General features: G+C 44.2%; 1 protein-coding gene across 1 annotated transcript in view; it reads right to left on the bottom strand.

Moving 5' to 3' along the window:
• Nucleotides 1-14034, bottom strand: part of Iqgap2 (IQ motif containing GTPase activating protein 2) — a 256487-nt gene extending 242453 nt beyond the window's left edge. The window contains exon 1 of the mRNA XM_013025233.1: nucleotides 13923-14034. Coding sequence (XP_012880687.1) covers nucleotides 13923-13968 — 46 coding nt within the window. The 5' untranslated portion in view covers nucleotides 13969-14034. The remainder of the gene's footprint in view (nucleotides 1-13922) is intronic.
• Between the last annotated feature and the right edge of the window lie 6 nt (nucleotides 14035-14040).

Below are 14040 nucleotides of genomic sequence, written 5' to 3'. Positions count from 1 at the left end.
TGGTTTGAAGCTAGCCTGGGCAGGAAAGTCTGTCAGACTTTTATCTCCAATTAACTAGCAAAACGTTGAAAGTGGAGGTGTGGCTCAAGTGATAGGGTACCAGCCTTGAGCCAAAAAACTAAGAGATAGCTCCCAGGCCCTGAGTTTAAGCCCCAATACTTGCACCAGAGAGAGAGAGAGAGAGAGAGAGAAATCACATATTTCCCAGAGAGTTAGCTTATGGTTTTATTATTTACTATTTTTACAGATAAAAGGCAGAAATAAATAATATTAGTTTACATAGTAACAATAAAAAAGTAGACTCCAGTTCTTGTCACCCAATGTCACCAAGAAGTTCTGTCACAACCAGATTTTATTTCTATTTTTCTTTGTTCTGTTCAAAGATAAGATAGAGCCACACAAGGCTTCCCAGGAGGTAGGCTGAAAAAGTCTAAAGACCCATATTTGATTTGAATCCTCCTTGAATCAAAGGTACTTTGCTCTTCCAAGTATTCCTCCATTCATTCCACTAAAAGTAAGGGACTACTTCCCACTTCTGAGTATACACCCAAAAGAAGGGAAAGCAAGAACTTGAGTAGTGTGTACACACTGATGATAGCAATGTAATTCACCACAGCCAAAAGGTGAAAACCAACCTACATGTTATGAACAGAGGACTAGATGAAGCCAAATGTAGAATACACACATAGCATCCATAAAGGGGAGTATTATTCAGCCTTTAAATGAAGGGAAATCTTGTCACATGCTGCACCACAAATGAACGAACACTAAGGGCATACTAAGTGAAATAAGCCTGACGCAGAAAGGACCAACATGATATGATTTCACTTTGGTAAGCCACCTGGGGTGGTCAAATTAAGAGATACAGAGTAGCATGGAGGTTAAGACAGTATGTATGGAGGAAAAAGTGTAAAGTTATTATTAAACCAGTACAGAGTTTCAGTTTGGGGAGAAAAGAAGTTCTGAACATAGTTGATGATGTTATACAACAATGGAATAGTTACACAACAGTGTAAATGTACTTCTGATGCTGCAGGCTGCTCACTGGAAAATGTTTACAACAAGAATTGTACGTTGTATGTATTTCACCACATTAAAATATGCACATTACATGTGGAACTTAATTAACTCAATGGACTTCAAAAAATGGCCTCACAGTGGAGGACTTAAATTGCCTCATCACTAGAAGCAGGAGACCAGACACTGTGGCCAGACATGACCCATGTAGGGGAAACAAGAATCACTCCTGAGACATTCATACCTGGAAACTGACCTGGACTCCACAAAGACCTAATGGAGATGTGGGGGTACTCACTAACAGGCAGAGCAGTCACAGGCAAATGAAGGGGGGCTCTGAAGGTCAGTTGGGGAAATTATGTGGGCCTATGTTGTCCCACAAAACTAAGAATGATGGCTGCTGTAGTCCTCTCTGAGATTCTGAAGATTCAAACACGGAAAGACAAAATACAAGAAAAATACCATACTGGAGTTGAAGAGAAGGTGGTCACTCTTTTTTCCAGATGTAGAAAGAAGCTCAGAGTCTGGGGCCATGGCTCAGATAGTGTAGCACCTGCCTTGCAAGCAGAAGTGCTAGGTTAAATCCCCATACCGAAGAGTAGGAGGCTCAGAGAAATCATACTTAGAGAAAGAGTAACTGGTACTTCAGTCCAAATCTCAAAATGCCAGAAGCTGCCCTTGGTGGCACAATGCCTCACATCTCTCACTAATCCAGGCTGACAATACTTCCTAGGTTACTTCTAGAAGGTGGAGCAGTTGGATTTCAAGTTTGAGGCCAGCCCAGATAAACACAGTAAAACTCTATCTCAAAAACAAAACACAAACAAAAGGGCAGGGGATGTAGATCAAATTGTAGAGTTCTTGTCTAGCATTCACGGGATGCTGGGTTCAATCCCAAATACCACACAATAAATATATTACTATATAGAAGCCATTTTAAGTTTCATGTCTTTCCTAGAGTTCACCTATTCAAACTTGAAGTTGCAGCCAGAGTCTACACTGGAGAAGAAGATATAAGCCCAAATCCTCTAAATAATCAGCCAATTCAAGCCAAAAGAAGCAAACACAATTCCAGAGACTCAAGGAAGAAGGCTTTAAGGCAATATCTAGAAGTATCAAACAAGGCCTTGGATTTTCATGGGAAAAAAACCCCACTGCACCTTCACACATTCTTTTTAAAAATATAAACATGGCCAGGCACTGGTGGCTCATGCCTTGTAATCCTAGCTACTCAGGGGGCTGAAATGTAGTTCAAACTCTGGTCAGAAAAGACCAGAGACATCTCCAATTAACCAGCAAAATGCCAGAAGTGGAGGTATAGCTCAAGTGATAGAGTGCCAGCCTTTAGCAAAAAAGTCAGCCAAGAGCACAAAGGCCTGAGTTCAAGCCCCTGTACTAGCAAATTAATTCATCCATTAAAAACAAACATGTTTTTCATTTGAAAAATAAAATTCATTAGCAAATCCATAACAAAAGCAAGAGCATGTTTCTATTAACTCTGTAATGACTTTTTCTTTTCTTAAAAGAATACTTTATTGTTATTAAGAAGGGTTACCATTTCATAACTCAGATAATGAGTACATTTCTTCTTTTTTAATGTCACCCCTTCCTTCACTTTCTCCCAGTTTCCCCCTCCTATCCCTGCCCACAAGTTACATAGGTCATTTTCCACAGAGTGTATACCGAATAGCATGATTACATTTGTTCACCTTTCTTCCCTCCCTTTCTGTACCTCTCTTTACCCACCCCCAAAATAACAGCCACCACCACCACCACCACCTCCAACAAAACCCATTTCCATTTCCTGGAATTCCTTTTGATGAACAGTATTTCAAATGTTCAGAGAAGTTATACCTTTGGGTTTCTCCACTAAGGGTATCCTCCTTTAGTCTGACAGTGTGTGAAGGCCTAGAGTCCTGTATAGGTTATCATATAATGACCTTTTCTTGAACAAACTTCCTGAGCTCTCCTTGCCAGGCTCTGGAAAGGCTGCCTTTTCTGGAGCTTTCCTGGGTGCCAGGGTTTGACAGGTGATAAATGGAAAACCCATTCCATGAGATCTGCTGTGTGACTGACACCTTGCCAACCCAATCCTGTGAAGCCTGCTCAGTAAACCCAAGCTGAAGCACTTGAGTTTCCAGTGGGGAACCGGCCAAGTGTGGCTGAGAGAAATGGCCCCTTTGGGGAAGGTGGAGAGTAAAAGGGTGATAAGTAATGATTTTATCAAACACTGGAATAAAAGAAAAAAAACAGGTAAGAAGGAGAAGATAGCAGAATGGATGTACAATTTGGAAGTAAGTAACCAAGATTCTCTTTTCTACTGGGTTTTTGTTGGGGTTTTTTTCCGGTGCTTGGGAACTGAGCCCAGAGTCTCAACATGCTAGGCAAAGTGCTCAACCACTGAGCTGTCCCTAAATGTTGAGCTTCTTTAGGTCCAGAAACCTAAAACTTGGCTAACTTCTCAACACAGTGGGCCTGAAGGCTGTCAGATGAAACCAGTGTTCCTCCTCCATCTCCTTACTTTCCCTTATACACTACCTATCACAGAGCTCACCACAGGGTTGGCTGACAAGGTTGGTGGTGAACTCTACAATCTGAGAAAGACTCAGACATATTTTAAACAGCCCTGTCTCATGTAGATGACATAAGAAATCCTGCATACCGTGGCAACTTAATCCTGGAAGCCTAAATAAAAGACTCCTGGTAAATCCAGAGTGGTCCTTCCTAGCTCACACTCAGGTATGCATGCAAGTGACAGCTCCAAGATCACTGTGAGGTGATATAACATGCAAGCCAGAACCCCAAAACCCCACCAACTTTACTTGGAACCAGTACCAGAAAATATGGGATTTTGTTTTGTTGTATGGAACAGGGCTGGAACTCAGGGCTTCTCACTTGCTCTACTTTCTTGTTTGGCTGGCATACAGCCACTTGAATAACACCTCCAGCCCAGCATTTTGCTGGTTAATTGAAGATGGAGTCTCATTTCTGTACACACTGGCTTCAAACCGCAACTCTCTGGATCTTAGCTTCATGAGTAGCTAGGATTACAAACGTAAACCACTAGCACCCTGCTGGCCTTTGTTTTTGTTTTATTTTTTTTCAAGCATACATACACAAGGATAAATCTGATCCCCTTCTAAATTGGTAGGTTAAACTATATTTCCATAAACATAACAGGAATTTTCAGTGATTAAATTCACTTCTGCTCAAGTGGGAAAGGAAGAACAATGAGAGGACGAATAGAAGACAGCAATAGAAAAGGGGAGATAACCATTGCTACCCACCATTCACAGGCTGAGCCTATGTATTACCCATAACCCTTTGAACATACACTCTCTCATCCACATTTTTCAGATGAGGAAAGTAAGGCACACAGAATTAAAACAACTTACCCAGCTGCACAAGGAAGACAAACCTAAACTCTACAAAAAATGTGCACCTGGCACTTGAAAGCTCTTGAAATTCATATGCCAGGTAATGGAAATAAGTTTCTCATTTAGACAAGCAGTAATGATATATTAAGCAAAAATGGTAGCAATAGAAAATATTTCTTGAACAAGGGTACCAGGGCACCAGCCTATTAGCTAGATAGTTAAGTATGAGGAAAACATGTTTCAATCACATGCTAATCAAGTCCACTTGCATTAGGGAATGTATTAGCATTACTATAGATTGAATTCATGCTGCCAAAAAATACAAGAACTGAGAAAAAACTTACTAGGAAGTAATGAGTCTATCAAGTTTGTATGTGTATGTGTATGTGTTCTGAGACTGAGCACAGGGTTCATACACATGCTAAGTATCCACTGATTGATTGATGAACAGATTCTTGCTTTTCTGCCCAGGCTGATCTCAAATTCCTGGGCTCAAGTGATCACCCTGCCCCAGCCACCCTAGTAGCTGGGACCACAGGCGTACAGCACCATGCCTGGCCGATGTTTTATGCTATGTAAAAATATTTTCCTTCAGAGATTCTACAGTAGTAGAAAAAAAGAACACAGTTCAGTTTTCTCCTTTGGGGTCTCAAATAAAAACAAACAAACAAAACTACCAACACCCTTTATAAAAATACAGATCTGTAATCGCCTTACAAAGAGAAAATGAGCTGGGAAGACTTATGCCTATTAAATAATGTTCCTGCTAACATATTCAACGAAAGTTAGCAAAAATGTGAATGAATGAAAAAAGAAACCTGTATATCGATGTGGAGAAAAAAAGAAGACATCTTCCAATTCTTACCATCCATCCCCATCCCCACACCCAAGGGGTAGAAACCTAGAATTGCCAGGCATGGGACCTCCAAGAAGCCCCAGCCTTGGCCAATGGTCCTAACATTGGAAACCCTACAAAAATTTTCCTTCAAAATCATATTTGTCTCAAGAGGAGGGACAAGTAATCTTATTAAAGCCACATCAAGACAGATTATAAAATATAAACACAAACCCTTAAAAAAAATCAGTGCCTGGGTTTGTATGTGGTCCCTGAGCATGCTCAAAGCAAACCCAACAAGGAATGCTATGCATAAAACATTCTGTAACAGGCCCATGTGTTTTCACTTACTTGACAAAAACCTGCCAACATGGTGGAGAAGAGTAATAGTATATTAGAAATGTCTTTTTACCCTTCCAATGCCCCATGCATCAACAGCACCTGGAAGGCTTGTTAAATTGAAGGGGGTTAGGGGTGGGGAGGCAGCCCCAGTGTTCCTACAGGTCTGGGTGGGGCCAGGCATCTGTCTCAGGCAACATTCTGCTATTGCTGCTCCAGTGACTGCTCTCTGAAACCCACAGCAATGATGGAGAAACAGCTGTCTGCTACTGTTAGCACCTTGACAGGAAGGGCCATATGTAATACAAGACTGTCAAATTGTATTTGATCTTCGCCAAAAGCCAAGAAGTGATATATGATGTTAAAGTCAGAGAAGAGGCAAATTAGGTTTTATAAAATCAGTGGGCTTCTGGCCAAAAGGAGTCTTAACTATTGAAAAAGTTCCTCAAACAACAGCTAAGAAACTGGAAACATGGTCTTCGTCATTCTTTAATAAAACTACGATGTTGTCACTGGAAGTCATTACATCTCCTGTGAAAGTGAGGAGAGGTGAAAATTGTCACAAGTAAGGGAGGGAGGGGGGATAAAAGAGGAGAAATATTACCCTCAGAGAATTTAGTAGTCTAGATCTTTGCCCTGCTTTAACTATATTTGTTTTTCTCACCTGTTCTCAGAGAAATCCCCTGTCCTTACTGAAACAATCAGACAGTGCGGCTCATCCAAAAGACATTCCCGGCTGGGCGCCAGTGGCTCACACCTATAATCCTAGCTACTCAGGAGGCTGAGATCTGAGGATCACAGTTCAAAGCCAGTCAGGGTAGGAAAATCCATGAGACTCTATTTTTTTGGTTGGTCATGGGGCTTGAACTCTAGGCCTGGAAGCTGTCCCTCAGCTCTTCAGCTCAAAGCAAGCCCTCTACCACTGACCACAGCACCACTTCTGGTTTTCTGGTGGTTTATTGGAAACAAGAGTCTCATGGACTTTCCTTACCGGAGCTGGCTTTGAACCATGTTTCTCCGATCTCAGCCTCCTGAGTAGCTAGGATTACAGGCGTGAGCCACCAGTGCCCAGCTCATGAGACTCTTATCTCTAAATTAACCACCAGAAAACTGGAATTGTTACTTTGGCTCAAAGTAGTAGAGCACTAGCTTTGAGCTGAATAGTTCAGGGACAGCCTGGTTCAAGCCCCACAACAAAAGAGCCAGCGAGCGAGCGAGCAAGAGAGAGAGAGAGAGAGATTCCCAAGCCTAACCAGGAGAGAAGATATCAAGTCTCCCACACACACACACACACCTAGCTTTTCCTCTTTCCCACTGCACTGGGCTACTCATCCATGAATAATGACAAAAAACTTTTCTAAGCATTTCAAAAAACAAACAGATATTTCAGTGAGGGACTGGCTAAAGCAATTCACAAGATGGCTCAATTTGACCTGTGTTGCCTATAAAGGAGTCCATGATCTGTCTTCTTGTAATTACCCCCTATCCACCCACTGCATGTATCCACAGATCTAAACCTGAACCCCAGCAAACTACCCACACAACAAATTCACTCTCTATTTCAAGGTCATGTCCAAATTCAGTACCTTCAGGAGGCCTTTCCATTCCTAAATCCAAACTCCTCCCGCTCACATTGTCACCTCCACTGACCCTGACAGTGCACTTGGAATATAAGCATTATCGTTTATCTCTAGACTCTCTTGCAAACTGTAACTACCTTAGTCATCATCCCCTCATCTACAACATCTCGTGCATATTAGCTGATCAATTCACTTTAGTATATGCAATTTGCTCAGAATGATGAGCCAAGAGCCATATTGGTCACTTCCAGGAGTCTGACTCCATACATGCCCCAAGAACTCAGGCAGTCAGAGGTAGTTGGGATTGAACCCCACATCCGTCAGCTCCAAAGCTTAGCCACTGCCTCATCACCAGACAGCTTCTCAAGAGGGAAAGATAAAAGAACAATCAACACCAGGTGGGGTGGTCCATGCCTGTAATACAGGACTAGAGAATCTGAGTCAGAAGGATAACAAGTTTAAGGACAGCCCAGACTGCATAGTGAGACATTTTTAAAATAATAATAAAAAATAATTAATGAATAAAAACAAGATACAATCAAGCAATAGTATCAGAAAGTACCCAGCTTACTAGTCAGAGGCCCAACTTCAAGTTGCTCACCATTTCTTATCACATGCAGACTTTAAGGCATGCCCAATGTAGGTAATTAAGTGTATTTTATAAATAATTCCATTTGGAGTCATTGGTACATTGATATATTAATCATGGAAAAAAGTTTGTTTGTTTTTTCACTTCAAGCGCCTCTGTGAACTGGGCTGTCTTCATGCATTCATGAAAGCCTCTAACAAATCTGAATGTGCTTGTGTTCCTGTCTATGTTTTCTAGGGGAAAAATATAAAGCAAGAATATGGACTCTTAAAAAAAATACCACGCATCCTCTAGGCATAAGCACCTAGCTCACATCCAAGCTACTCAGGAGGCTAAGATCTGAGGATCATATATCAAAGCCAGAGCAGGTAAAGATCCAGAAGTAGAGCTGTGGCTCAAGTGGTATAGCACCAGCAGAAAAAGCTAAGGAACAGCAATGGCCCAGGACCTAAGTTAAGCCCCTCAGCATCTACATACCAAAAATAAAAATAAAATACCATGTATCTGTTTTACCCAGAGGACGCCATTCAAATGGCTACAGGTTTCTGTAAATCAGGACAAATAGCTGAAAGTAGAAGACAAGGAGCCCCCATGCCTCAGGCCAAACAAGTTGGCAACAGAGAGGGGATGAGGAAAGGCTTCTTTCTAGGTCTGACTATATAGCACTTCAAGTTCCCATAAGCAACTAGCTGTGTGGCCTGGACACAAAGTCATGATTTCAGTTTCTCTGGTCTTCCCCAAAGTAATAATGAGCAATTGATAGTAATAATACAACACATGAAAGGCACTCAACCTTAGTTCCATTCTCCCATGCTAACTGCTTGTTCAGAGCATTAGTAGCTTTGGATACTCTTTTGGTTATCATGAATCCTGGACAAATATTAGATCTATTTGTATGCAAGCCATTAACTAAATAGTACTGTCGAAAAGCAAAGGAAGTCAAGAGACTGCCTGTGCAGATGGCTCATGCCTGTAGTCCTAGCTACTCAGGAGGCTGAGATCTGAGGATTGTGGTTCAAAGCCAGTCCTGGCAGGAAAGTCCATGAGACACTTATTTCCAATTAACCCCCAGAAAACCAGAAGTGGAGCTGTGGCTCAAAGTGGTAGAGCACTAGCCTTGAGCAATATAGCTCAGGGACAGTTCTCAGACTCTGAGTTCAAGCCCCAAGACCAAAAAAAGCAAGACAAGGATAAGAGGTGTAACTCAGAGACAGAAAGAGCATTGCCTGGCTTCCCCAAGATCCTGGGTTCCATCCTAAATATCATGTGCCATGCATACATGCATACATATACATACACACACACACACACACACACACCTACACACACTACCATACACCAAACGTATGGAATGGAAGGGTAAGAAGCCATCCATGGGAAATCAATAGTTCCCTAGAGAAAAAGAGGTTAGCTAACACCTTAAATAACATTACATTTTAAAATGAACTTGGAATTACAAGCTTAAACTCTCCCAAACAAGTCATTTTGACTAACACATGTAATTAAAGTTAAAAGCATACTAAAGTAACACTTTAACTGTTGACCTTACAGCCCCTTCTGGAAAAGCTCAACCAAGACATGAGGCCCATGAAGGAATAGCTTGACTCTTGTCTACCCAAGACAACAGCCCACAGCAGCACTGCCTACATTTCCTCAGAGGAAACAGAAGTGCTGATAGAACATTAACGCCAAGCATACATGTGTGCTTAGCTAACCCATTGTACACAGCTGGACTCAGCTAGTAAGAACTCACAGTTCTCCATCTCAGATTGGTAATTGTCACAGAATAAGGTTCAGTTGTCTTGACTACCTCAATACTTATCCAGTAACCAGGAGATTAAGAACTCTCGTTCAAACAAGAGTATTATTCAAAAGCTGATAGCAGCACCTGGGTGTGGTGATACATACCTGTAATCCCAGTTACTCTGGAAGCTAGATAGGAGGATTCAGGTCTGAGGCTAGTCCCAAGAAAAAGAATATGCCTCTATCTGAAAAACAAATTATAAAAGCAAAAATACCTGGGGGCACAGTCCTGGAAGCAGAGTACCTATCTAGCAAGTGTGAGGCCCCTGAGTTCAAACCCCATTGCCCTAGTACTGCCAAAAAAAAAATACCCTTCCACCAACACACACAAAAACACACATACATGTGCTCTAGACTTATACTGCAGTTTAAAAACCAACAGGGAGGGGCTGGGAAGGTGACTCAGTGGTAGAGTACTTGCCTTGCATACATGCGGCCCTGGGTTCGATTCCTCAGCACCACATAAGCAGAAAAAGTGGCACTGTGGATTAAGTGGTAGAGCACTAGCTTTGAGCTGAAGAGCTGAGGGACAGCGCCTAGGCCCAGAGTTCAGACCCCATCACCGACAAAAACAAAAACAAAAAACAAAACAAAACAGGGAAACTGATCACTATTCTTTTCACAATGTGTAAAACACACACTCACACACACACATACACAAACAAGAATCTCCACTTTCCAGAGCAGAAACCCACAGGTTTACATAGGTTACAGTAACAGTCAGTGACCCACAATCAGTGACCCACAGCAACTCTGAAATGTTGATTAGATTATCAGTGGTGACTGAAGTCATCTTTCCAGCCACAAAGTCCCTTTTGCTCTCCCTGCTCTTTTGAACTTTCAAGAAATAATTGGAAAGAGAACTTTTGACAGGTCACAGCAGCAACATGTTTTCAAAACTAATGTGGCAAACACAACATGGTTCATTACAACACCACCAAAGGTATTTGCAAATCACAGTTGAGCATCTGTGTTTTTTAGAGTTGGGTTTGAGTACAGAATCAGTTCTGCATGTGTCCCTGCCTGAGTCTGCATGAGGGGAGCATCTATCATCTCTCCCCTCATCCATTCTTTCCTGACATTGTGTTACTGAGTTGATATTTCAGCTTGGTTCTGTAAGCATCAGTATCACGCCACTTAATGTCAAAGTCCCTAGGAAAATTGCAGGATTTAAATGGAAAGTAGTCTATGCAATTTTAATTCAATGCTCCTGTGTACAAATCAGATTTCTGCAGCAATCCTGCATCTGTCAGAAAGCTGAGAAGGCTTGCAGCCTGCTGAAGAACACATTGAGAACTCCCTCAAGGGCAACTTCTGATGTATTTTACAGACTCTCAGCCTGGTGGGAAGGGGAAGACCACAACAGCCCTGAGCCAGTTAATTACTTTGTGTAGGAATTTGGAATTACTGAATGTAGACTGTTCAGGGAAGTAGAGCAGATGGAAGGACAAAAGCCCACACCTGACCCAAGTTAAACAATTTCAGGGGCTGGGAAGGTGGCTCAGTGGTACAGCGCTTGCCTTGCATGCTCAAGGCCCTGGGTTCGATTCCTCAGCACCATATAAGCAAAAAGAAAAAAGCCGGAAGTGGCGCTGTGGCTCAAGTGGTAGAGCGCTAGCCTTGAGCTGAAGAGCTGAGGGACAGTGCCTAGACCCAGAGTTCAGGCCCCACGACCGGACCCAAAAAACAAATTTCACTGAAGCCATCAAAAAGTTGTTAAAGCCTCAAAAACTTACACTAAAAATGTTCAGCATACTCATTATCTTACTGATGTAACTGTAAACTCTCTGTACAGCATCATTACAAGAAAATAAAATTTTAAAAAATGTTGAGCATTGGCTGGATACCAGTGGCACATAACTAATCAAGAGGTGACATGGATCAAGATGCATTGTATTCATGAGCTGACATGTTATTGAATTGTAAGCTTACTTAAAGATAATAAAATTATAATTTAAAGAAATGAGACCTGAGGATCCCAGTTCAAAAACAGCCTATACAAACATATCCAAGGGACCCTTATCTCCAACTACCCAGAAAAAAAGCCAGAAGGGAGGCACCGCTCAAGTGGTAGAGCACCAGCCTGGAGTGGAAAATAACTAAGCAAGACTTCAAGGCCCTGGGTTCAAGCCCCAGTACTAGCACATACATGTGCGCGCGCACGTGTGCGCGCACACAAACACACACACAGGGGCAGCATTGAAAATAAAATGACAATCATTTATTGGTGCCTTATATTTAAGTGTTGGGGAGAAAGCAAGCCTGTGTAGTTCAGTTAGAGGTTTTCTTCAACCTCTACCTACCTCCTTGCCAAACTAATTCAAAAAACAAGCAAAAAAAAAAAAAACCCAAACCCCACAACCCTGTAACTCATGCAACAGGGAAAGGACAGATCACTGTGATCCTTCCCTGGTCTTTCTGAGAACAGTCTCCAGCTGACTGTTGACAGAAAACAACCACCAGAAATTGTACTGACACATCAAACCATCTCCTTTGGTATGAATACTCGATATCAAGGAGTGTCTATTAACAATAGTATATTCTGCCACTTTGCATGTTAAAATACTCTGTAAAAGATCCATTCACCAACCAGTATCAAAATCATGACAAGTATGTTTGAGTGACAGACTGGCTGTGTAGTGGACTCTGTAGTTCATGGTGATGCTAAGGCCACAGAAACCTCAGCACACAAGTCAGAAGCCACTGAATGGCAGCACTTGAGGAGTCCAGGGAAGGTAATGACTCCAACAATGGCCTCCAGATAGCAGATTGGTGAGGGAAGCTGCAGGAAAACTTCCAAGGAAGGGGCCCCAAGGACTATGAGCCTCGGGGCTTGCCAGCTCCAAACCTCCCTGATTACTTCTGAAGCACACTGAAGCCACGGAGTCAATTCAATGAGAATCCAGGCGCCCCCTCGGAGGCCCGCGCTGAGGTGGATGGGAACGCAGCGTTCACTCACCACCTTAGGGCCAGGCTGCAGTCTGTCTGGCTGATGAGTGATAACACGGGACCATGCAGCGCCCACAGCCCACTCCGCATGCGCATACCTTCCAAGCTGTAGTGAGGCTACCTGACCTTCTGAGAGCTTATCACATTCAAGGACTTCCAGAGACCTAAGGTTGACACTACAACCCCTAGATGAGCCTCCCCCAGCTCTGCTGCCTGGTTTAACCTAACTGCAAACTAATTAAGGCCTCATCCACCATTGAATGCATATCTCAGAGGCCTTTCTCACAGCCTGACACCACCAAAAGTCATATAGGAAAACAAACCTTTGACACTCCACTCCAAGACTGGGGGAAAATGGCAGGGGGTGGGGTGGGGGAACTTTTTTTGAGAATTATGTCCGTGGCCCTACCCACAACCTACAAACACCTACACACAACACACCTTGCTGGCAGGTACCACCCCCCAACCTTAATCTAAATCTGGTACCTTTGCCACCAAGGCCAATTCAAGCAAAACATTAACCTATGGCCATGGGTTCACTAACGGGGCCAGCCCTGGAGAAAGACAGCCAACTTTCTGTTTGTTTTAAAGGAAATACTTCCTGGCACATGTTTAGGACTCTGAACTCTGCACACGAAGCCACGTGGTTGGTGCTAATCTGGCTCCATCCACTCAAGATCGCCCAAGGCCACCTCTTTCTGAGGGCTGCCCATGGCGGGGTAATCGGGTTCCCAGTTCCGCAGCAATCCCCAGGCGCACACTGGATGGGGGGGGGGGGCTGCGGGAGGGTGCAGGAGGGCTGGTGCGAAATGTCTCTTGGGGATTTGGCAAGAAAGGATTCACATCCGTGCGACAAGAACTGGCTCCAGAGGCTCAGGTGAGCCCGAATAGAAGGAGCGGGATAGGAAGAGTCGCCTCCTTTCCAGGAAAGCCGCCGCCGCCACGAGCAGAGCGCGCGGGCACACTACTTGGGGTGCCCACCTGTAGCCACGGCAAACAAACTTCCAGCCCCTTCTGGCTTCAGAAGAAATCAAGTCCCTTACGCCACCACCTGGCCCCAGCTGGCAGCGGCCCGGAGCTCTCGGGGCGCCTCACCTGATACCCCTAAAACCCCCACCTGGCCGGGCCCAGAGCCCAGCCCCGGCGCCCGTGGAGGTTTGCGGAGTGGGGGGGGGTGGGGGGTCAGGGCTTGCAGCGGGAGATTCGGAATTTGGAGGGAAACGCGGGAAGACGCTCCTCGCTGCTCTTTGCAACTCCAGCTCCCAACTTTGCCAGCCTCTACCCTCCGGTTCCCCCTCGAGGCGCACGGCCGGCTTCTCCTCTCCCCCAGCCCCCCGCCCTGCCCCACACACCCGGACGATCTCTCCCAGGCGGTCCTCGGTGGGGAGGGCTCCCCAAGCTTGGCGGGAACCCCGCGCGCTCGGCGTACTTACAGCCATAGCGAGGTCTCTGCAGCGACGGCAGCTCTTCGTGGGGCATCCTGCGCGGTTCCGAAGCCCCTCCTGGGGCGCGCGCCCCGCGGCTCCCTTCGCTGGCCAGGCTCGCGGGCCC

This window comes from Dipodomys ordii, unplaced genomic scaffold, assembly GCF_000151885.1.
Source record: "Dipodomys ordii isolate 6190 unplaced genomic scaffold, Dord_2.0 Scaffold83, whole genome shotgun sequence".
NCBI lineage: Eukaryota > Metazoa > Chordata > Mammalia > Rodentia > Heteromyidae > Dipodomys > Dipodomys ordii.
Note: the sequence above shows the minus strand (reverse complement) of the source record. Positions and strands in the feature narration are given on the sequence as shown.